At 46.7% G+C, this 25571-nt stretch overlaps 1 protein-coding gene across 1 annotated transcript in view; it reads right to left on the bottom strand.

Annotated features, from left to right (window-relative positions):
• The window catches only part of FAN1 (FANCD2 and FANCI associated nuclease 1), a 28274-nt gene extending 12500 nt beyond the window's left edge, over nt 1-15774 (bottom strand). Inside the window, exons 1-7 of the mRNA XM_060005304.1 lie at nt 15729-15774; nt 13638-15044; nt 10949-11089; nt 8086-8287; nt 6296-6529; nt 1670-1801; nt 906-1014 (exon numbers count right to left, since the gene is read on the bottom strand). Coding sequence (XP_059861287.1) covers nt 906-1014; nt 1670-1801; nt 6296-6529; nt 8086-8287; nt 10949-11089; nt 13638-14892 — 2073 coding nt within the window. The 5' untranslated portion in view covers nt 14893-15044; nt 15729-15774. The remainder of the gene's footprint in view (nt 1-905; nt 1015-1669; nt 1802-6295; nt 6530-8085; nt 8288-10948; nt 11090-13637; nt 15045-15728) is intronic.
• Between the last annotated feature and the right edge of the window lie 9797 nt (nt 15775-25571).

Here is a 25571-nt window from a genome sequence, read left to right as displayed (position 1 = left end):
CCCCCACCACCTTGTGCAGCTCGGCACTCTCTGCAAACCAGGTCGGCAACACAGGCCAGACACGGTCAGACTCTGGGCAGGAGCAGTGGCTGGGCTGCAGGCCCATGTGCATCTGGGAACCCAGCCAGTCACAGGGCCGAGGCTGTGATGGGCAGGGGTCAGGACAGGAACGAGGGGGTCTTCACCCAAACACCCCACCTCAACAGGGGGACTTTCTGGTCTAGGTTTACTGGTCACGCTTCATGTTCATCTTTGGTGGTTCCCAGATCTCTCTGAAGGATCTAACACATCTCCCGAGAAAAAGGCACAAACCCCATAGACACACTCGCAGATTCCCCGAAGCCAACCCCACAGGGCCTCTGGGGCGGGTCCACAGACCCCTCTGGGGGACCCACTGGCCCAGCCCTAGCACATTCTCTTTGTAAAACACCATGTTTCAATTACACAAGTGTCAACACAACAGAAGCTCACTCCAGCAATCTCACAACGTTTAATACGAGGAGGGATACGACTGAACTTCTCATTCGTGATTATAAATTATTTCCAGACCATCCACTACTGCTGCCAGGGAAACACAAGCAGAGGTGAGGTTTCTGCCTCAGGGGTTTGGGGAGACCCTCCCTGTCACACAGGGGGTTCTGACGGCGTCTAAGCTCCGGCTGCAGAGACCATCAGCGGCTCCCTGCGGAGCTCTGACCGTCACCTGGCCATCCTGGCGCACAGGCGTCAGCTCACAGCTGGCGGAACAGCAGGTCGCCCTCGGCCGTCTTCCTACCGACCAGGAGATGGCAGGTGCCCACGGGAAGCAGGCCCTCGTCGCATCGCCGTGTGCTGACCAAGTACTTGGGAGAAGGCAAGAGCCAGCCCCCTCGCTAAGAGCCGGGGGCGGGGGCTTGTGCACTCACCTGGTACATGTGAAGTCTCTGCAGTATTTCAACGGTTCGGGACAAAATCCTCGTATAAACCCAACCAACGGTAAAACACCGGAGAAAGAGTGGCAATTTCTCGTGGTATCTAGAACAAAGACGTACGCCAGCAGTTTAGCGCTTTGTTTATGTGTTGTAAGACAATCACAAGAAGTGACAGAGCAGACTGAATTCCTACCTTTTAAGAAGATATATTCGGAACACTGCCTGTCGTGGGCAGTTTTCTACACCACAAATCTACGCTCTCACAGCCACCCTTCCGAGGTCCCCCAGAAAGCGGTGTGAAATGAGGGCTGGAGGTCAGCAAACGCCCGCCCTCGGGCCAGACACGGGGCCCCACCTGATTTTATACAAACCCAGCGTATATATACAAACCAAACGTGATTTCCACGTTTCTAAATGGTTAAAATAAGTCAAAAGGAGAAAAATAGTCTGTGGCCTGTGAAAATTACATGAAACTCACATTTCGGTGTCAGCAAACACACCTGCATTGGGACAGCCCCGCCCACTCGCTGGCGGGGGGGGGGGGGGGGGGGGGGGGGGGGATGCGGGCGCGCTCACAGCAGGACAGCAGAGGCCAGTGAGCATGTGGCTGGCAGAGCCTGACCGCCGCCTAGCTGGCCCTCCACGGAAGAGGCTACCAACCTCTGTCCGACAGGAACCCAAGTCCCTTAGTTGTTCTAAGCAGTTAGAACAACTCGGCTAGACAGTAAACTTTGACAGGGACCCGAGAACCACTTCACCTCAGGGACGGGTGGCCTTTCAGTCCGTCCCAAGCCTGCTTTGCACACCGAGCGAGCTCCCTGGCTTCCTCCCAGGCCCCGCTGGCCATCGCGGTGGAGATGTCGTTCAGCATGTGCGCGGCCGCTGCGTACCTGCAGGAGGCGGGGGGGGGGGGCCAGGCCATCCAAGCTTCAGGGGTGAACGAGCACTGACACACAAAATTCCACATCCTGTCCACCACATCTAACTCTGCTTTTGAAAATACGAGCGTTACATTTTACCTCGGTAATAATCTGACGTATTACCCCACGGGAGTGGCCTAGAAAAACTCAGACAGGCTACCCAACCGGAAAGATGAAAACACTCACACCGCACTAGTACATAACACATCCCATTATATGCATGTAATACTGACCCGCGCTTCCTTTCTGACTTTTGATGCTCGTTCATTCAGCAATCTGGCAACCTTGTAAACAGGTAACTGACTTCAGAATTACACACAAGCGTAGGTTTGGTCATTTAATCATTGAGCCAGAGGCAGACAGAGGGATGCTGCCCGAGCTAAGAGAACTATTGGGGATTTTCAAAAATAACTTCAGGGACAGTCTTTGGGAGACGGCCATGCTGAAGTGTTATGAACACACTTCAGTGAAGAAAGACAACTTGTCAGTTGCACCTGAGACATTCGCCCCATCAGTTCTCTAACACTTCGAGGGCACAGTCATTGTGTTCCGGACGCACACTTAAAAGAAAAAGCACGCACGAGCAATATGTGCAAATACTATCACATAAGAGTGAAAGATAGATGTAGAACTGAATCACTTCGCTGTACAGCAAAAATTAACATTGTAAGTCAACTATACTGGAATAAAATAACTTTTTTTAAAAAAAGAGTAAAAGAAATGGCCTCTAAATATAAAAATTTGCTCCTGAACGCTTCGATCTAACTCTCTTTTTTTGTTGTTGTTTTTTTTTGTTGTTTTTACGATACGCGGGCCTCTCACTGTTGTGGCCTCTCCTATTGCGGAGCACAGGCTCCAGACGCGCAGGCTCAGCAGCCATGGCTCACGGGCCCTAGCTGCTCCGTGTCATGTGGGATCTTCCCGGACTGGGGTACGAACCCGTGTCCCCTGCATCGGCAGGCAGACTCTCAACCACTGCGCCACCAGGGAAGCCCGATCTAACTCTCTTATAACGTGCAACTGGACAATTCTAAGGTCGATAAGGAAAGAGAAACAGGGAGAGGGTGCCCAGAGGTTGGCCCACTGGCAGGAGTGCCCTCCCGCCCACCTGAACCAAGCCCCCTCTTCACGAGCCTATTGAGCCCAGCGCCAGCCCCACGGTGCCGCCATCGCCGCCTGCACGGTCACCAGCCCTCCCTCCCGTCTCCCAAACCTCCCCCCCAACCCCCGCGCTGCCAAGAACAGCATCCCTCCTGCACCCCGATCTCTGTCTCCTGCCCTCTGTACACCTGGCTGAGAGCACGGCTTCCCCGCAGCCCCCCTCAAGCAGGGACAGCTCTCCTCACTCAGGGCCCAGACGGATGGAAGCATCCTCCTCCCTCCCACCTCCGCCTCCAAATCCTCCTTTCCTCCTTGAAAGCCCCCACCTCCGAAGCCCACGCCTCCTCCTTGCGGGCATCTGCCAGCGCCCCCCACCCCTGTCCCTGTCCCCTCTGCCTTGGTCTCCCTGGGTCTCCCGCCACGATGGCCACGACTTCAGAATTCTCCACCTCCTTCCTCCCTGATAACACGATTCTCCAACCTCTTCTCAGCCACCCACGTGCCCGTGGCCACTAAGACCTTCTGTCCCCAATGGACCGAGTCACCCTCAAGATGCTGACTTCGAGCATCTCCTCCACTGATCCCCGCCCCCAATCCTTCCAGCTCGTTCACTGCTGACAGCAGCTCCGCACCTTCACCAAGGCCCCACCTCCAGCACGGTCCCTGTCCCAGCCATAGCGCCTCCTGTCCTGCAGGCCCACAGACCACGCCTGGGGAAGAACACACACCGGCCACAGCCCCACCGTGGTCGGGGTGCCCTGGCCGCTCACTCCTCTGGGCCTGCACCAACTCCCCGAATCGTGCTGAAGACGATCGCAGAGCCAGGCCGGCTGGTTTCGGCACGTGCTCGCACACCTCGGCCCAGCCCTGCTCGAGGGGTCCCCAGCCTCCACCACAGCAGCCTCAACCCTGCCCACATCCCAGTCCTCCCGCCGGTGCTCCAGGGCCCAGGAGGTCCCCTCCTCCTCCTCCACCGACTGCCTCTCCCTTTCTATGGGTTTATCTACACGTGCACGTGCACAAACACACACACACGAGTATCTCCTACCCTGAAGACACCAGGGAACTAGACCGCCCTGCCGTCGCAGGCCGCCACAGCAGGGGCTGCTTCTCCGAAGCCCAGTGGGCCATCCCACTCGACCTCACTGCCCTTCCTCCGGGCGTTCAATCGAGCCCCATCCTGACACACCTTCTTCTTCTCCAGGTCCGCCCACCACACACACCCCTGGTTCCCTGCCGCCGCCCATGTGCTGCCCAGCCCCTGGGCGCTGGCTGCCAAGCTCCTTCCTCCTCTTCTCCCTCAGGGACCTCATCCCCGGCCACGTGCTGGTGACTCCAGTTCCTCCCCAGGCCGAGCTCCGTCCTGGGCTCCTGACGGCACGCCCAGTACCACACGGGGCAGCTTCAGTCATGGGGCTGGGGGCATCCCCCCACGGCATCCCAGCCCCCCCCCCCACGTCCCCCATCTCATCTGATGGCGCCACCACCCACACCAAAACTCACTCCTTTCCTCCCCAACATCTCGCACGTTCACTTCTCTACAATGCCCGCCACTGCCAGCCCAGCCAACACCTCCATCCGGACCACCAACGCTCAATTAGCCTCCTGCCGCCCCCCAGCCGCCACTCCACGGGACACTTTTGTAAAACGTGCACCAGATCCCTCGCCTGCCTAAACCCCTTCCCCAGCTCCCCATCCAGCGGATATGACCCAGTCGGCTCACCGGGGCTCTGAGGCCCAGCGTCCCCTGACCTGCGGTCCTGCCCAACCTCCCCTTCACAAGGCCCCTGAGGTTCCGGCCAGAGGTCAGCAAGCTCTCTCCTGCCCACGGAGCCTGGGCGCGGGCACCCAGACCCCTGCAGGACCGGCTCCTCCTCATTCTCAAGCCTCAATTCCAACCTTTCGGGGACACTCTCTGCCTCGCACTATCTACACAGGACTTCTCCAGCCTGCCCCGCAGTTATCATATTATTCTGTTTTCTTTCCTGTCTTCCCCAGTAAAGCGTAACCCCACGGCGGCAAAGACCCTATCTGTTCACACTGCAACTCCACCACCTGGCACGTAATAGGTACTCAACACTCAACCCATGGGCACTGAATAAATGAGAAAAGAAAAGAAAGGATCAATTATTTCAAGTACCAAGGTGGTGGGAAAGGTTCCTCAGGCCAGGTGTCACACTACTGGTGTTGTATAATCACCCTTCCTGAAGTCACTTCAACCAGATTTTATTTCCGTGCTACAGCCCTCTGCATAACAAAAGAATGTTGACTTATTTTTAACATTTATAGGATACTACTTTCTAAAAAAAAGACACGATGGTTTATTTTTTCTCCCTAGCCTCCCCACTTCTGAACTTGTCAACCATGGTTTTGTCAACCATAGAACTGAAAAGCAACCTCCCTTAGATACGCGGTAATGATGACAATTCTACCACTAAGACGCACTGAGCAATCCCCACAGGCCAGGCTCTAAGCACGCTCCACATATCAGCACAGATCTGTGGGAAGGTACTATTATCTCCCCATTTTGCAGATGAGTAAACTGAGGCACAGAGTAGATTCATGTTTCATTAGAGAGACCGGAACCTGGCTTCAGAGTTCTCACCAAAGAGAACAGCACCAAGTCACTAAAAACAAAGATGTAAAAGGACATGAGACGAAAGAAAGCACAGTCAGAAGAAATATTCTTACTATAAGATTTGACTAAAAAAGTTATTCTAACTGAACACAAATAGGATATTGAATTTCCTGATAACTATGGCAAAATGGGCTAAAATCAGTTTATACTGACCCTGTTTTGATACAATAATCTCAAGAGTTTATTTTTTAAAGCACATACTAGACAACACTTAAACAACTTTCCTAAAATCAAATATCAGAATCAATTTCTGCTAAATTTGAGTCATAAACCTTAAATCAAGAATCAAAAGTGAGGACTTCCCTGGTGGCACAGTGCTTAAGAATCTGCCTGCCAATGCAGGGGACACAGGTTCGAGCCCTGGCCCGGGAAGATTCCCACAGGCCGCGGAGCAACGAAGCCCGTGCACCACAACTGCTGAGCCTGCGCTCTAGAGCCCGTGAGCCACAATTACTGAATCCCGTGTGCCTAGGGCCTGTGCTCTGCAACAAGAGAAGCCCGCGCACCGCAACGAACAGTAGCCCCCGCCTGCCAAAACTAGAGAAAGCCCACGCGCAGCAACAAAGACCCAACACAGACAAAAGTTTAAAAATAAATAAATTTTTTAAAACAACGATTTTGGCTATGAACTCATGTTTCTGTTGTGGATGGCAAAAAATAATAACAAAGCCTTCTACATAAATTTTAAAATACACAGATTTCATAGAGAGCAAACACGCCCTTACCTGATGAGATCCTCTCTATCCTGGAAGATTTGGGTTTTCCGACTGACGGTATACCTGGGAAACTCCATGCGGCCAAGGTTGACCAGCAGTACCGTAGAAAGCTGGCCCTGCCCGCCACAGGCCGCCTCCTCCTCTTCCACCTCGTGGGTCAGTGAAAACAGCAGCAGGACCCGGGAGAACACAGCCCGGGGGTCTCTACACACTCTCAGAGACTGTCCCGCCCAGTCTTTAGCTCTGAAAAATACATGATATGGAAATAACTCTCTGGCTTTTAAGCATTTGGATGTCAGATTTCACAAATTATTTCAAGCTAAACAGCATGCATTATTCTAAGCCTGAAGCAAATCTCCCACCTCCAACTGTGTGACTTAAAGCATTTCTTAACCTCTCTGGGGCTCAGAGCCCCACCTAGGAACACGGTGAGGATTAGATGAAATTGTATCTGCAAATGATTTCACGCACTGTTTGCCTCAATAAAAGAGCAGGATAGGGTTTACGCTGGTCCTCAACATGTGAAATACCAGGAAAACTCATGAAAGTGTTATCTATTTGACACTAGCAATTCTCAAATCTTGACTCCAGTGACACTTGAGATGAAATAATAGGTATTTATGTAGAACATCGCTACCAAAGGCTCTTGGTAAGGCGGCATGTTAAGCCCAGGGCCCTCCGGCTCCAACAACTGCAACACCACACACGGCAGGGTTTCGCTATTGACATCCGGGCCGGGTAACTCTTTCCTGGGGGTGGGATGCCCAGGCTGTGAACTAGAGGATGCTCAGCTGCGTCCCTGGCCTCCGTTCACTAAATGCCTGTAGCACCCACTACCCACCTTAGTCAGGACAATGAAAACGACTCCAGACGATGCCGGGTGTCCCCTGGAGGGCACAGTCGCGCCCAGCTGAGAGCCACTGGTCTAGTGGAGGACCTCACACTTTCTTACCAGCCCAAAAGCCATTAAGTCAAAAGCAGAGTGGCATCCCTGGGGCGTGCAGAGATCAGTGCCACCACCAGAGCCGAGAGGACACAGGGGTGGGATTCCCATCACACCACCATTTACTTGAGGACCATTCACCGACAGAGACTGCCAGAAAACACCCTCCTCCTCCCTCTCCATGCAGAGTCCCAAGGAGGTCCAGCGGACCAACATTCCAAACTCCTATAAGAATAGTAGTTAAAACTGCATTTTTCTTGAATAATAAAATATTAGAATTTGCCAAGGGCCTAGTGCCTCTAATCTCTTGCCTCCTGATTTTTCTTGGTCCTAGAAATCAGTGTGGTATCTTAAGAATTAGGAATAATAAACCAAGAAAGAATCCAGTCTTTATAATAATGGTTCACCGCCTTCTCAACCTAACTGCAATTGAAAAAAACAATTACAATCTGAAAATACGTACCACCCATCATAAGAGTTAATGTGTGCTATCAGGACTTTCCTGGTGGCGCAGTGGTTAAGAATCCACCCGCCAATGCAGGGGACATGGGTTCAAGCCCTGGTCCGGGAAGATCCCACATGCCATGGAGCAGCTAAGCCCGTGCGCCACAACTACTGAACCTGCGCTCTAGAGCCCACGAGCCACAACTACTGAGTCCTCATGCCACAACTACTGAAGCCCGTGCACCTAGAGCCCGCACACCGCAACAAAGAGCAGGCCCCGCTCTCAGCAACTAGAGAAAGCCCATGCGCAGCAACGAAGACCCAACGCAGCTTAAAAATAAATAAAAATAAATAAATTAAATACGTGCTATCAACATTTCAAATGTTTTTACTATAACAATAGCCACAAAACCTTTTCAAAATCACTGCACCAATGCCAGGCTGATTCTTGCGCCAAGTGCAGACTGAAGGCTGTTTGGCCAATTTGAGAAACGCATTCACCAGCTGCTGCTTCTGCCCATTGGGATTCACCAAGTGGAAGGTCTTTGCCAGGGCTTTCAGTTCCGGAGCAGAAAGGAGCTCGAGCACCTCAGACAGTTCTTGCAACTCAGATTCTGAAATATTAAAAAAAAAAAAAAAAAAAATTTAAAGTAGTTTTAAATAAGCTTACTGTTTTCTATATTTATTTACTTTAAGAAGAAAATTCACATGCAAATAAAATGAAATGCTACTGTAGAAATTTTAGTTTGCCAAACTGATTGTTAAAAATTACGGAAAACAGATATTTCACAAAGGCTATAAAACAACAGAACTTCTCAAAGAAAATCTGAATAAAATAAAGACCCACATGGATAGCCACTGGTACATCGCTCACAACAGAACCTACGGCTGGGCCTCTCCAGAGCAGGTCAGAGTCAACTGTTCATCAGCTGTCCTCTCTCCACACAGGCCTGGGGCTGAGAAGACTTTCATGGGGTCACTTGCTCGGCACACATGTGTACATCACACTATTAGGGGACCCAGACAGCAAGCCTGACCCCCGGGATGCAGCTGAATCAGAGCTGGCTGGTCTCTGGCTTCACTGCATCCACAGCTTAGGGCAGGGCCATCTTCCTCCAGGCAGCAAGTCCTCACTGGGTGTACACTGCCTGCCAGGTAGCACCTGCCCAGGGCATACAGTGAACAAGCTGCATCTGTGCCCACAGGGAGCTTACCTCCTAGCATAATAAATGTCAGGGGTGACAACTGCTACAAAGAAACACAAAGCTGGCAGCAACATGGACGGACCTAGAGATGATCATATTAAGCGAAGTAAGTCAGAAAGAGAAAGACAATTACCATATATCACTTATATGTGGAATCTAAAATATGACACAAATGAACATATCTATGAAACAGAAACAGAATCACAGACATAGGGAACAGACTTGTGGTTGCCAAGGGGGAGGGGGGTGGGAGGGATGGATTGGGAGTTTGGGATTAGCAGATGCAAACTATTATATATAGGATGGATGAAAAACAAGGTCCTACTGCATAGCACGGGGAACTATATTCCATATCCTGTGATAAACCATAAGGAGAAGAATATAAAAAGAATACATATATGTACAACAATCACTTTGCTGTACAGCAGAAATTAACACAACACTGTAAATCAACTATACTTCAATAAAATTTTTTAAAATAAATAAATAAAAGGAGGAAGAATGAACTAGGAAAAAAGAAGAAAGAAAAGCAAAGCTGGGCAAGGCAAAATGGACTGGCGGGAGGTGGCCGTATTTGACACTAGGTGGTCACGCAAGTCCCTGATGAGGTGACACGGAGCAGAGCTGGATGACATGAGGGGGTGAGCCGAGTGGGAGCAGGCACAGGCTCTGAAAGAGGGGTGCACTCAGCCAGAGCACCCAGGGAGCAGAGTGAGGGGACGGCCAGGGCTACACCCCACTGGGCTGTGCAGACCACGGTGGGACCTGGGCAGGACTGAGGGCAGCGTTAGGCCACTGGGGTTCTGCTTTTGTTGCTTAACTGTCATTTAAAGGTAAGTCAAGGCTCAGGGCTTCCCTGGTGGCACAGTGGTTAAGAATCCACCTGCCAATGCAGGGAACACGGGTTCGAGCCCTGGTCCGGGAAGATCCCACATGCCGTAGAGCAACCAAGCCCATGAGCCACAACTACTGAGTCTGCGCTCCAGAGCCTGTGAGCCAACGAAGAGTAGCTCCCGCTCGCCGCAACTAGAGAAAGCCCGCATGCAGCAACAAAGACCCAATGCAGCCATAAATAAATAAATAAATAAATTTATTAAAAAATAAAGGTAAGTCAAGGCTCAGCTGGCTTGCCTGTTACACCTGTAGATTTCTGGAACCTGCACCTAATCTTCCGGGTCAGGTGAGGACACAAGCTCTCCAGTGCCCCTGATGGCCTGATGTGAGGGAACCCGGGGTCCCGCTGCCTGATCCCTTACAAGCCCTCACATCCACGGAGCCTCCAGGCCTCCCCCCCAAGGCTCCCCACTCCCCGCAGCCAGGCCCACCACGTCACCCTAACTGCACTTACTTACTGCTCTGCACTACAAACTCTGCCGCACAGAAACCGTCTGGCTTTGGCTTGATTCCCCTATTTCAGTCTAAACTGTGAACAACTTGAACCCAGGACTCACATCTTTCATCCTCCTTATACCCACGTTTCCAGTACAATATTGTACTCAACACATGTAGGGACCTAGTGAAAGCTACTGATGAGACCACCAAGGTTACTTCATATTCACATGGGCTTAAATCAGTGAAACAATTCCTGAGACAATCAACCTGCAAATTTTAAGAGCTGCCTGTGTATGCATGGGGGACAAATTAAGGTTTTAGAGGCGATACTAGCTTCAAACAAACCAGCTTTGTTCCATCATAAAGATGAGAAAACTGGGTAAGATGAGTCAAGCTCCTGCTGGAAGGAGAGCCAGGAGGGATGAGTTTCCCCTGTGGACCCAGACACCCATCTATCCCTAGGTGACTTTACGGGACTAAGCCTGGGACCATCAGAACACAGCAGCAGGCAATCTTTTGTTATCCTAGGAGTCTTAACTCAGGCTGAGGATGGCTTTAACAACACATGAATAATTTGTTTTCCTAAGAAGATTCAAAACTCAATTTAAAAAGACACACACAATTACTATTTACCAGGCACCAGTCAGGAGATGACACCAAACTAACATCACCCTCATTCTGCAGAAACTGGATTCCCTACGTCGGATTTTCAATTTGGTTCCCCTGGACAAACCGTACCCGTCTGCAGGAAGCCTGCATGAGTCAACTCTCTAACCACCGGGGTTAAGTCAGCGGAGATCTCTTCATATTCCAGTTTGTTCATCTTAATCCAGCCGAATTTACGTTGAAAAAGTCTGACATATAACTTCTGACCGCTAGCTGCAACAAAGTTGACAAAAATAGTGAAAAACCTTCTATTTCTTCTCGAAAACATATACTATAATTTACTTTTGTAAACTGAGGTGAGTAAAACAGGCTGTTAGAAATACACAGAGGCTGACTCAACGGATCTTCCAAGAAAATCGTTTTCTTCCTTAGGAAGACGTAACTTATTTCAAACACAGAGTCCCGTGGCGATGTCTCCTTGGCCTGTATGCCTGTCACTGCAGGACAGGAGAAGCATGAGGACGCAAAGCCAGCCCTGCCCCCCCAGTTGTGCAAGTCTTTGGAACTGAGACTCCCTTTTCTCTTCTATTATAAAAAGGAAGGGGGGGGGTGGGCAGTAACACCATCTTCCCAAAGTTGGTGAAAAGATTAAACACGATGAGGTATTCAATAATTAGTGTATAAACCATAAAAAAAGTTCCAAAGTTGGTAATGATTATAGGCCATTTAAAAACCTAAGACCCGGGTTCCCCACTTCCTTGCCAACATTTCTACTCCCTCAAGAGAAACCCCCCAGGGTTCCCGTTATTTTGTTCTCTCCTTTCGGTTTAATATGCATTATTCTATTTTTGGCTGAAAATCATCTGAAAAGAATTTTCCAAAAAAAGTCTAGCTTTGGTGGGGTGGCCATCTCTAAGGCAGTGATCTTCACCAAGCTATTTAATTAATCTGGTCTCAAGTTTTCCTATTACCCAAATTATCTTTAAATTTCTAACTCTAAAATGGTATGGGGACTTCCCTGGCGGTCCAGTGGTTAAGACTCCACACTTTTCACTGCAGGGGGCGTGGATTCGATCCCTGGTCGGGGAACTAAGATCCTGTATGCTGCATGGCGCAGCTGAAAATTTTTAAAAATAAAATAAAATGGTATGACTGTATTTGTTACATCTTCAACATTTATTTCCCTTTTTTCTTTAAAGAGGCAAAATCGACTTGCAGTAGTTATTTTTACAACAGAGACACTGTAGATGATTCTCTGTGGAGAGCAAGGCATAAGAATCTGCAGAACTTACACTAGGAAACTGCTCCTACTTCTCAATCATACTGAAGCCAGGGGCCACCAGCTATTCAAACAATTGCTCACATGAATGCAAGCAGCACCCAACCAAAGATCTGTGACCACCCCGGATACGACAGTCAGTGGGGGTCATTCACACCCACATCGGGGGAGGCCAGTGCAAGTAGAGATGGAAGCTGTGTGGACACTTTATAAACTGTGCAAAGGGCTTCCCTGGTGGCACAGTGGTTAAGAATCCACCTGCTAACGCAGGGGACATGGGTTCGAGCCCTGGTCCAGGAGGATCCCACATGCCACGGAGCAACTAAGCCCGTGCGCCACAACTGCTGAGCCCGCAAGCCACAACTGCTGAAGCCCACGTGCCTGGAGCCTGTGCTCTTCAACAAGAGAAGCCACTGCAATTAGAAGCCCGCGCACCGCAATGAACAGTAATCCCCGCTCGCTGCAACTAGAGAAAGCCCACGCGAAGCAACGAAGACCCAATGCAACCAAAAATAAATTTATAAAAAAGAAAAAAAAAAAGAAAAGAAAAAAATTTTTTTTATTATGTTAAAAAAAAAAGAACTGTGCAGAGAAGTATCACCCACATGTTAAAAACTAACACAAGCAGAGCCATAGTTTCCTTGTGTGAATGTAAAACCGAAGCCTTTCTCTTAACCATTATTGGTAACACTCAGGATTTCTTTTTTTTTTACTCTACTGGGACTCAGGCCTGCTACTATTACTAGAGGTCAGCGTGGCCCCCAAGTAAGCTTTTCCTACTCAGGAGGTACTCAGTTGCACAGAGCCATCAAGGCCCTTTGGATGAGCAGCCATCAAGGCGGGTGGGGGGGGGGGGTGCTCTTGCTCCAAACCTGCGCTATTGGCTCACAGCCACCACCGGCTGCCAAGGAGCTGAGGCATGTTTTTAAACGTACTAATTTACAAAATTTAAAAAGACCAAAAAAGTTTTTAATGTACCAATTTAGCTTGAAAGTTTCCACTTCCTGCACACCCTGACTTTAAAAGGTAGAGTCCAGGCAACTAAAATATTGTTGGAGGAAAAAAATATGCCTGAGTATACCTTGGTTTGTTTTTTCCCTGTATTTTATTTTCACTTTTGAGGAAATGGCCTGCAAAAACAACAAAACCACCTAACAGTCAGCTTGATTACGTGCCCGAAATGCAAAGTACACTTTCCTAAATCACACTGTATTTTTTTTTTCTAATCTGGGAAAGGTTGTTTTGCAACCATCAAATATACAAAAACAGGACAAAGAGCTGCTTCCAATACAACCAAAGTACAGCTTGTAAGGATGATACTGCAGAAGCAGACATCACCAGGCCCAAAAATCTTGTCTCTTTTACAGGCATATCTTTCTCTAGATGAACTCTCATTGGCTGTGGGTCCCATGAGTACTCCCAGGGGACTCCCAAAACCACACTGACTGCTTGTGGTCATGAGATTTCTGCCTATCACATCTCAGACCAAATCAGGGCAGCAAAGGGGAAACAAAGCCTCGAAAGCAAACACGTTCAAGATACCTGATAATTGATGAAATTTAGTTATAATGCCCTTCTCGTGCTCATCAAAGAGCATCCTGTCTTCTTCATTCTCAAACACGGCTTTCAGCACCACGAGGAAACTCCGAAGGTAGTAAGGATGGTCCGGCGGTGCTGGACTTGTTACACGGGAAACATCACAGCTTGACCCCTGCTCCAAAGGAGTTCGGTCAGTGCTTTCATTCTTTAAGCCACTGTCACCCTCTGGAGGGAGTGCTTGGCTGTCACTCCATATAGAAGCATCGTGTGTAGAATTATGAGATTTTGCCTCCCAATGTGATGACTGGGTTGGAGCTTGTGAAACAAAAGTCATTTTTACCTCTTCACAACCACCTCCTTCACAGTTTTCAACACCTTTATCATCTGTTCCTTTGATACTCTCCTGCTTTGCAAGATGGTCCTCTGAAGCAGACTTTAATTTATGTCCAAGAGTTAAATCTGGTGAAAGTAACACGGGAGCATTATCTGAGAAGGTGGGGGTGAGAGTTGATCTCCCACATTCCTGTGCAGCTGTTAGGCCTTCAGCTTCCATTATTGTAGAGCCTCCCACAATATGTTCGGGAGTGCTTGGTGCCTCCAGAGAATTACAGGCAAACATGTTTTCCTTTTGAGAACTATTCTCCAAAAGCTGATCCTGGCCTTCCATCTCTGAACACTGATCCACCAGGCTCCTAACCCCTGTGGACGAGAAACTCTGTGGACTCTGATTGGCGAATCCCTCATTCTTATCTATTGATCTTTTAGCCTTTATGTATCTTCTGGACAATTTAGATGACAGGCTTCCCAGAGGGATGACTTTCACATTATGATGTCTCAGCCCATCTTGATTTCTGCACACTGCGTCACCATTACTCTTAAAATAGGGGCTGGTCTGCTGTTTTATGCCCATTTTTGCTGAATTGCTTTGGCCAGGGGTTAAACTGATCTTTGATGGTGACGACTTCTCTGGCGTTACATCTTCTAAGGCAATATTGGTCAAATCTACTGTGGACACATTTGAACTTAAGTCAGCACGCCCAGGGTCAGCTGGAGTGATGTCACCGTTGTTAGCACACATTTCATCAAGGTGACGGTTTAGGTCATATCTTGGCACCATTTTACTACAAATGGGGCAGGCAAGTTTAACAGGTGGTACATTGTTAAAAAACGCAATAATAGAGTTAGATTCATTTTTTTTAGTTTTGCTGCTTGATAAACTTCGAGGTCTTTTTTTTGAGGATTTCCCTACAGACATCATGAGTATTAGAAAAACTGGGTGTTTCAAGTAGTAAAACACAAGAAATCAGCAGGGAAAGACAGCAATGATTTACTTTTACTCCCCTGAATTGAAATGATAAAAAGTAGGATTCTATTGGACTTCATGTTATTCATTTAGTCAGTTTCTTCTCCCTACAAAATAAAACGCATGTGGATTAATAGCATTTTATGAATTCCACAACAGAGGGGGTAAGCTCTAAAACGTGCAATGGCAGAATCCCATGGGATGAGAAAAACCCTGCGCTTGGAACATAAGACCAAGGCCTACTCTCAGCTGTCCACGCGACCTCAAGTGTGTCCCTTAGCCGAGAAATGACATGGGGATAAGTTCTAAGACTTCTCTTTAAGATCGAAAATCAGCCGTTTTAAAAAGGGAACATCTGACTATGCCAGGTCCTTTTTTAAAAGCACCGCATCATTAACTTTTTCCAGGAGAGAGAATGCCTATCCCGCCCTCACAGGCCTGCACAAAGAATCGCCCAAAGTCTCGGGCATCTGTCCATGCTTGGACGCCCCCCCGCCCCCGCCGTCCCCCCGCAGCTCCGGCCGCCGAACCTAAGGCTCGGACTCAGCCACGCCCGCCCTCCCCGCGGGGCCGCGACCGCACACCTGGGATGAGCACCTGGGATGTGCACCTGGGGCTCCGCCGCCGGCTCGGCTGACCTCCTCCCGCCCCCTCCCTCCCTTCCTCCCCCCCTTTCCCCCCTTTCTGTCCCCGCCCCCACCCCCTCCCGGCCTCACCGCCCCGACCCGCCAGCTCTCCCCACCTCCCGCCCAGCGCCCGCGACCCCGGCCCGGCCGCCCCATGCGTCCTACCTGCTCCGCGCGCCAGGCATTCCCAGCCGATCCCCGCGGCTCGACCGCCACAGGCTCAGTCAGAGGAGGCTCGAGCGATCGATCGCCCCTCCCTCCCACTTTAAAGGCATCCCGGGTCCAGGGAGGCTTACCCGGTGGAGGTCAACCGAGACTCTGCCCCTCCTACCCTCCGCACTTGGGGGAGGCGGGCCGCCGGGAACGTGGGCAGGTTGCTGGTCGGGGTGCATTTGGAGTCCGAGGAAACCGGCCTCCTGGGAGGAGACACAGGCGTGGACTCGACTTAGCCGGAAAGCGCGTGCTGGGGTTCCCGGAGGAGATGCCGTTCGCCGCCTGAAGCAATAAATTTAAACATAAATGTTTCCTTTGCAATAGATGCCCATAACCTCAAGAGCAAAGAAATAGATCAAGAACAAGGACCTACTGTGTAGCAGAGGGAACTATATTCAATATTATCTTGAAATAACCTATAATGGGAAAGAATCTGAAAAAGTATATATACTTTTATACATACTTATATATATATACATATAAAATCACTTTGCTGTACACCTGAAACATTGTAAATCAACTATACTTCAATTAAAAAATAATAAAAGAATGATAAAATGTAGTCAGGTAATTAGGGAGTGGTGAGTTTGGATATTTCTTACATTAAAATGTAGTTTTCTTTGTGTTAATATAGTTTAATATAGCCAGGTTACATAATTTAAAATAAGGGCCATGGGGCTTCCCTGGTGGCGCAGTGGTTGAGAGTCCGCCTGCCGATGCAGGGGACGCGGGTTAGTGCCCCGGTCCGGGAAGATCCCACATGCCGCGGAGCGGCTGGGCCCGTGAGTCATGGCCGCTGAGCCTGCGCGTCCGGAGCCTGTGCTCCACAACGGGAGAGGCTACAGCAGTGAGGGGCCCGTGTACCGCAAAAATAAATAAATAAAATAAGGGCTGTGTTTAACAACGGCAAAATTACTGAAAGTTTATCAGTCAGCGCTTGAGTGCTGATGTCAGCTGGTTCCAGCACCCCCTGACGGTGACCCGAATGGAAGCTTCCTGAGCGCGGAGCGCCTGTCTGTGGTCCTTTACCACCGCCTGCAGCAGCGGCCAGCACTGTGTGATTACTCCATAAATATGTGTCAAATGAATGCATGAATAAATGAGCAAACCAAAGAGAAAATGGACGTGAACAGGGAATTCATCGACAAATATGTATTGAGTGCCCCCCTCGTGCCAGGTAATGTCCTTGGCTCTGAAAATATGGCCGTGAACAGAATGAGGACTGGGGGGGAAATCCTGCCTTCATGGAGAATTCATTCTGATGGAGGAAGATAGAGAAAAAACAAAATATACGTAAATTATGTAGAGAGTTTAAAAGGCGAGTATTGATTAAATAAAATTCCTATTTTATGGCAAGATGAGAAAAATTTAAACATAAATGTTTCCTTTGCCCATTTGGGCCTCTGCATTAGTATTGTGTCTCCTGCATCTGCATTAATCAGACCTCCTTAGGAGATAACATTCCTTTTTAATCTCATCAAGGGTCACAACTCCTTAGGAGAAAACCTTCCTTCTTAATCTTGTAAGGGGCCACAATGACCCATGACCACTACTCACTTGGTATAGATGTAGACTGTGTACACTGTCAGTAATACGTCATTTAAGGTACAGCCCTGTGTCTCAAAAACTTACATAACTGTGCCTTAACCTCTAACAGGCAGAACAGTTCTCGGAGCTTTCTGAGAGGCTATTCCCGGGTTATAATCCTCAATTTGGCTCAGATAAAATTTTTCTATTTCTTTTTTAGATCGACTGATTAATGTTTTCATCGACGGTGCTTTGAAGAGAAATCAAGCAGAAACATCGTGGTGGGGGGCGGGAGGGGCATTACAGTTTGAAAGAGTGGTAAGGAAAGGCCTCACTGAGAAAGTACTATCTGAGCAGACTTGAAGGAGGGAAGGCAGTGGATGTTCCAGAGAGGAGAGTTGTAGTCAGAAGAAACAACCTCAGGGAGTGTAACAGAGAGGGTGCCCCAAGGTAGAAGCTCGCCTAGCAAGTCTAAGGACACCCAGAAGGCCAGGAAGACTGGAGCAGAAGTGAAGGAAGAGAGATAGCAGAGGACAGGTCTTGTAGGGCAATGGTAGTGAACTTTTTTCTGTAAAAGGCCAGGTAGTCAATATTTTAGGCTCTGCCAGCCATAGGGTCTCTGGTCAAAGTCTGCAGTGTGCAGTGTGAAAGCAGCCATAAACAGTACATAACAAAAGAGTGTGGCTGTGTGCCAATAAAACTTTATTTACAAATAGAGTCAGCTGACCAGATTTGGTCTCTGGCTGTAGTTTGCTGACACCTGATATAAGGCCTTGTACATCATTATATGGATTTTAGCATCTGCTTTGAGTGTGTTCAGCAACATATGGTTGGGGTAGGGGAGGCAGGGAAAACAAAAGGCGAATGGAGTAATCCAAGGACGGTGGTGCCTGGGGTTAGCTGATAAAAAGTAGTTAGGAATATTACCCAGCCATGAAGAAGAATGAATTGATGACATTTGCAGCAACATGGGTGGACCTAGAGATGATCATACTAAGTGAAGTAAGCCAGACAGAGAAAGACAAATATCACAGGATATCACTTGTATGTGGAATCTAAAAAAAAAATTATATAAATGAACTTATATACAAAACAGAACAGACTCACAGACACAGAAAACAAACTTATGGTTACCAAAGGGGAAAGAGGGAGAGGGATAAATTAGGAGTTTGGGATTAGCAGATACACACTACAAGATAGATATATATACAAAATAGATAACCAACAAGGACCTACTGTATAGCACAGGTAACGATATTCAATATTTTGTAATAATCTATAAGGGAAAAGAATCTGAAAAAAAATATATATGTATAACTGAATCACTTTGCTGTTCACCTGAAACTAACACAACATTGTATATCAACTATACTTCAATAAAAAATTTTAAAAAATGAAGTAGTCAGATTCTGGATACATTTAGAAGGTATAAGCAACAGAATTTGCTCATGGTAGAGAATGTAAGGTATGAGAAAATTCAAGGACTGCTCTTAGGTCTTTGGCCTATCACCTGGGAGGATGAAGGGGAAAGGTTTAGAGTTCAGTTTTAGATGTGTGTCTTTTCCATTCAGGCTGCTACGACAAAATACCACAGATTGAGTGGCTTATAAACAATGGAATTTTATGTGCCACAGTTCTGGAGGCTAGAAGTCTGAGACAGGCTATCAGCATGGTTGGGTAAAGGCCCTCTTCTGGATCCCAGACTTCTCACCATGTCCTGACATGGTGTAGTGGAAGGAGCTAGGGAGCTCTGGGGGGGGGGGGGTCTAAGGACACTAATCCCATTCATGAGGGCCCCAGACTCATGGCCTAAGCAGCTCCCAAAGGCTCCACCTCCTCACACAATCCCGATGGGCAGTAGGATTTCAACATATAAACCTGGGGAAGGGGAGAACACAAACATTCAGACCACAGCCACGTGTAAGTTTGAAATGCCAGTTAGACATTCTTGTGGCTAAAAGATACTTAAATTTATTAACTAAATCAGGCCAGGAAATATAAATTGGGGAGTCATCAGGGTCTATATGGTATTAATATACGGCACAAAGGAATGACTGTGGATAGAGAACTGAAAGGTCAGAAGGCTGGACACTCTGATAAGAACAGGAGGGAAGGTGAGGATGAGGCAGCAAAGGAGTCTGAGCTGCAACCAGAAAACAGGTGTGTGGTATGTGCTGAGGATCAGGGGGTGTCGGATGCAGCTAGAAGGAAAGTGAGGTGAGGTCTGCAAGCAGCCATAGATCCAGCAATGTGGATGGCACTGTTACCTGACAGAAGCCAAAGCTGTGGAATGGTGATTGCAGAGGATTCTAGAAAGAGTGGGGAGACAGGAATTGGAGACAATGTGGGCACCCATTCAGTACCCTGGAGTTTGTGTGAAGATTATTTTTGTTTGTTTGTTTTTTGGTTTTTGCGGTACGCAGGCCTCTCACTGCCGTGGCCACTCCCGTTGCGGAGCACAGGCTCCGGACGCGCAGGCTCAGCGGCCATGGCTCACGGGCCCAGCTGCTCCGCGTTATGTGGGATCTTCCCGGACCGGGGCACGAACCCGCGTCCCCTGCATCGGCAGGCGGACTCTCAACCACTGCGCCACCAGGGAAGCCCATCACAGACTTTCTTATCTCCCATTTGCTCTTCTAGAAACCCATTTGCTCTTCTAGAAACCCATTTGCTTTTCCCTAACAGCCATTTCTACCCCCTTTCTTTTCCCTGCTAAATTAGGTGTATAAATCTCTAACTTTAACCACTTACCTAGCTGCTTCTTTTATAAACTACAATATGTATATGAATAATTTCTTCTGTTAATCTGTCTTTTGTCAGTTTAATTCACAGGCCCCTAGGGACTCAACCTAAGAGGGTAGAGGAAAAGTTTTTCCTCTCCAACAGCAGAAAGTATAGATGACTCTTTCAAGCGGTTTAGCAGTGAAGGAGAACAGACAGGTAGGGCAGAACTAAAGGGGGAAGTGGGGTTAAGAGTATTGTTATTTAACAAATTGTTGGAGAGGGTGTGGAGAGAAGGGAACCCTCCTACACTGTTGGTGGGAATGTAAGTTGGTGTAACCATTATGGAAAACAGTGTGGAGGTTCCTTAAAAAACTAGAGTTACGGGAATTCCTTGGTGGTCCAGTGGTTAGGACTCCACATTTCCACTGCAGGGGGCCCGGGTTTGATCCCTGGTCTGGGAACTAAGATCCTGCATGCCCCGCAGCATGGTCAAAAATCCATGGGGCAGCCAAAAAAAATCAAAAAACAAACCCCCCAAAACAAAGAACAAACTAAATATTGGAACTTCCCTAGTGGCACAGTGGTTAAGAATCTGCCTGCCAATGCAGGGGACATGGGTTCAAGCCCTGGTCCAGGAAGATCTCACATGCCACAGAGCAACTAAGCCTGTGCGCCACAACTACTGAGCCTGAGCTCTAGAGCCTGCGAGCCACAACTACTGAGCTCACATGCCACAGCTACTGAAGCCCACACGCCTAGAGCCCATGCTCTGCAACAAGAGAAGCCACTGCAATGAGAAGCCCATGCACCACAATGAAGAGTAGCCCCCGCTCGACGCAACTAAAGAAAGCCCGTGCGCAGCAACGAGGACCCAACGCAGCCAAAAATAAATAAATAAATAAATTTATAAAAAATGAAAAACTAGAATTACCATATGATCCAGCAATCCCACTCCTAGGTGTATATCCAGAGAAAACCATAATTTGAAAAGATACATGCACCCCAACGTTCACAACAGGCAAGATATGGAAACAACCTAAGAATCCATTGATGGATGAATGGATAAAGAAGATGTGGTACGTATATACAATGGAATACTACTCAGCCATAAAAAAGAATGAAATAATGCCATTTGCAGCAACATGGATGGGTCTAGAGATTATCATACTAAGTGAAGTTAAGTCAGAAAGACAAATACTGTATGATATCACTTATATGTAGAATCTAAAATGTGACACAAATGAACTTATCTAAGAAACAGAAACAGACCCACAGATATAGAGAACAGACTTGTGGTTGCCTAGTGGGAGATGGGTGGGGCAGGGAAGGACTGGGGATGTGCGATTAGCAGATACAAACTACTATATATAGGATGGATAAATAACAAGGTCCTACTCTATAGCACAGGGAACTATAGTCAATATCCTGTGATAAACCATAATAGAAAAGCATATAAAAAAAGAATGTCTATATGTGTATAACTGGGTCACTTTGCTGTACAGCAGAGATTGGCACAGCATTGGAAATCAACTGTACTTCAATAAAAAAATAAAATAGAATAGAATAAAAGAAAAGAAAAGAGAATACCAAAGACAGGAGTGGAGGGGTGTAGGGGGGCAGAGAGAGAGAGTGTGGTCTGGAAGGGGCAATGAGCAGCAAGGGCATCTGATCCATCCACCTCCAGGCCAAATGAAGACTGGGGGGAAAACAGAACAGAAAACTGCCACCATTTGAAAAAGCTGCTGAAGAAGCCATGTCCTCAGGGGAAAAAAAAAGACAGGGAGTATTACCAGAGAAAGAGATCATTTTATAAAGTTAAAAGGGTCAGTCATGAGGAAGACATAAAAATCATAAATCGTTGTTTCTAATAACAGGGTTTCAAAATACAGGAAGCAAAAACTGACACATCAAAGGACTAGACAAATGCACAATCATAGAGATTTTAATATCTTTCTCTAATTGGTAGAATTAGACCCCCCTTCCCCCCCAAAAGTAAGGATATAGAATAACTGAACAGAACTATCAAAGCTCTGGACTCATTGAAATACAGAGCTCTATGTGTACCTGTAGAGCACATATTTTTTCCTTTTCCCAGTGGTATAAGTTTAATAATTCTGAAACTGCTTCTTATATCATCTAGAAGCAAATGAATAAATATACTGAAGACAATGGGAGTAAGATTTCTTACTGTTGGAAAAGGTGTTACAAGTACGGAAAGAATGAAACTAGAATATAATGTGCTGTGGTACTGGATTAGAATTGGAGGTATTGATATGAACCCATGCATGAAATACATCACACACACACACACACACACACACACACACACACACACACACACACACACACACACAGTTTCCCGGCTCTGTCTTTTTTTTTTTTTTTTTGGCATTACACGGGCCTCTCACTGTTGTGGCCTCTCCCATCGCCGAGCACAGGCTCCGGACGCGCAGGCTCAGCGGCCATGGCTCACGGGCCCAGCCGCTCCGCGGCACGTGGGATCCTCCTGGACTGGGGCATGAACCCGTGTCCCCTGCATCGGCAGGCGGACTCTCAACCACTGCGCCACCAGGGAAGCCCCCGGCTCTGTCTTTTAATTGGACCTAGTAGCAACAGTAGCAGTGAGCATACCTAGCACCTAGACCTTTTGTTTCAAAATACCATTCTCCACTAAGAGGAGCCAGGGTTCCTTGGAAAAATGGCCAAATCCAGGAAAAGTACAGGATAAAGCCTGGGATGTTTTGTAGCACCACAAAGGAAGGAAGTGCTCAAAGAATGATGGGGACCTATCATGACCCAGGAATCACCTTGAAGGGCCTTCCACTGTAAAGTCAGGGACAATTGGAACATCAAAAGTGATAAGAAAGGATTATAAACATTAAATAATATAGAAACTTGAGTCTATACTGATATAAATAAATGAGAAGGGAAAGCTCTTCCTTGCAGTAGAATGTCAATAGATACAAAAGAAATGATGGGAGTTAGAAAATCATCAGTGGACACTCAAATTTGTGAGTGAAAGTTTGGTGAGGAGCAGGGTATTTACAGTATCTCCACTATAAATTACTAATTATTAAAAAGAAAAGATAACTTTATAGTGGGAAAGCCTGACATCACTTTAACAAACTAATCATTTTCCTCACCAGCTTCACTGGGACAAATGGATATCAAACCTCTGTTGATGAGATACTACAGACACATCACTGCTATGGTTTTCTTGCCAAAAATGCTAACCTGAATCTAATCATCAGAAAACAGACAAATCCAATTTTGAGGGACATTCTATAAAATAACTGGCCTGTATACTTGAAAAATGTTACAGTTAAGAAAGACAAATGCTCAGAAACTCTTCCAGATTACTAGAAGCTAGAGATGTAACAGCTAAATACGAGTGACCTTGGAATGACCCTGCACTGGGGAGCAGCACTATAAAGGATGTTATTGGGACAACTGACAAATTTGAATATGGACGGTGGATTGGATAACTGCACTGTGTCAATGTTAAATTTCCTGATTTTGGTGATTATACTGTGGTTATATATAAATGATTATTCTTATTCTTAGGAAATACATAATGATGTATTTAGAGGTAAAGGTCCATGATGTCTTCAACTTACTCTCAAACTGTTCAGAAAAAGAAAGAATAATAAAGCCAATGGGGCTAAATTTATTGGAATTTTCCTGGAACTTTAAAATATCAAAATTAAAAGCTAATTAAGGGACTTCCCTGGTGGCACAGTGGTTAAGAATCTGCTTGACAATGCAGGGGACATGGGTTTGAGCCCAGGTCCAGGAAGATCCCACATGCTGCAGAGCAGCTAAGCCTGTGCGCCACAACTACTGAGCCTGTGCTCTAGAGCCCGCAAGCCACAACTACTGAGCCTGCAAGCCGTAACTACTGAAGCCCGCACTCCTAGAGCCCGTGCTTCACAACAAGAGAAGCTACGGCAATGAGAAGCCCACACACTGCAACGAAGAGTAGCCCCTGCTTGCCGCAGCTAGAGAAAGCCCGCACACAGCAACGAAGACCCAACGCAGCCAAAAAAATTAATTAAAAAAAGCTAATTAAAAACGATACAGAAAATAAACACATAACAAAATGCTCAATCCCATTAGTAGAGAAACATAAATTAAAACCACACAGATTCATCGTATTATACCTACCAGAATAGCAAAAAAAAATTTTAATTCCCCCCAAGTGCTGACAAAGATATGATTAAGTGCAAATTTGTATGACTTTGAGAAACAATGCCACGTTATCTTTTGGACTTCCTAGCCAGCAATTCTAAAGTACCTTAGAGGCTAGAGCCTACACTAGCACTGTGATGTTCAAATGGGATTATTCATAATAGTGTAAAACTGGAAACAAATGTCTTCAAGAGAATGGTTAAATAAAACTGTAGTATGTTCATACAATACTATGCAGCAGTGAAAATGAATGAATAGGATTATGGATAAATTTGAGGGATGTCAACAAAGAAAAAGCAACCTATCGATATAATATTCTATTTTCATAAAATTCACATATTAGGAAAATTAAACAATGCATTGACTATGGATATGTGACTATATGGTAAAATACAACAAATGCAAAGGAATGATAAATGTGAAATTCAGAACTGCGGTAATTCTTTACCTCTTTACACAGATGAGTGAAGCAGACAGTGCATTGTTTTGTTTTTAGGTAAAAGGTGATTTCACAGATGTTCTATCGTGCTTCTAATTTATATAGAAAATGAAATGTATGTAAATATTCTACCAGAATACACACTTCATAAAGTTAGGAACTGTTATCTGTTTCGTTCAGTTATAACCCTGGTACCTACAATAGTGTCTGGCACAAATCAAATATTTAGAATGAATATAATCTTTATATCAAATGTGATATTAAAGCAGCAAATGGATTGATATATCTCACCCAGATGTGGGGGGAAAATGTGGAGATAAGTGACTTTACTCTGCAAGTATCAAACTTGGACAGATAAAAATGAATCATCGCTCCAGGATCAACATCTGATCCTGACAGATTATCATAAACAAATAATCATTACGAGTTTGGGATTAAAATATACACACTACTATATATAAAACAGATAACTAACAAGGACCTACTCTATAGCACAGGGAACTATACTCAGTATTTTGTAATAACCTATAATGGAAGAGAGTGTAAAAAAAGAATATATATATATACACACATATACGTAACTGAATCACTTTGCTGTACATCTGAAACCAACACAACACTGTAAATGAACTATATTCCAAGAAGTTAAAAAAATAATAATCAAGGGAAAGAGAACTAAGCTAGCCATGAGTGGGAACTGGAAAACTGTTTTTTGTTTTGTTTTGTTTAAATATTTATTTATTTATATGGCTGCATCAGGTCTTAGTTGTGGCACGCGGGATCTTCGGCTGCAGCATGTGGGATCTAGTTCCCTGACTGGGATCAAACCCGGGTCCCCTGTAGGGAGCGCGGAGTCTTAGCCACTGGACCACCAGGGAAGTCCCCAAACTGTTTTTAGGAAGAAAATAGCAACTCCT

Source organism: Delphinus delphis, chromosome 2 (genome assembly GCF_949987515.2).
Source record: "Delphinus delphis chromosome 2, mDelDel1.2, whole genome shotgun sequence".
Classification (NCBI taxonomy): Eukaryota; Metazoa; Chordata; class Mammalia; order Artiodactyla; family Delphinidae; genus Delphinus; species Delphinus delphis.
The sequence above is the reverse complement of the archived record's forward strand: the minus strand, read 5'-3'. Positions and strand labels throughout refer to the sequence as shown.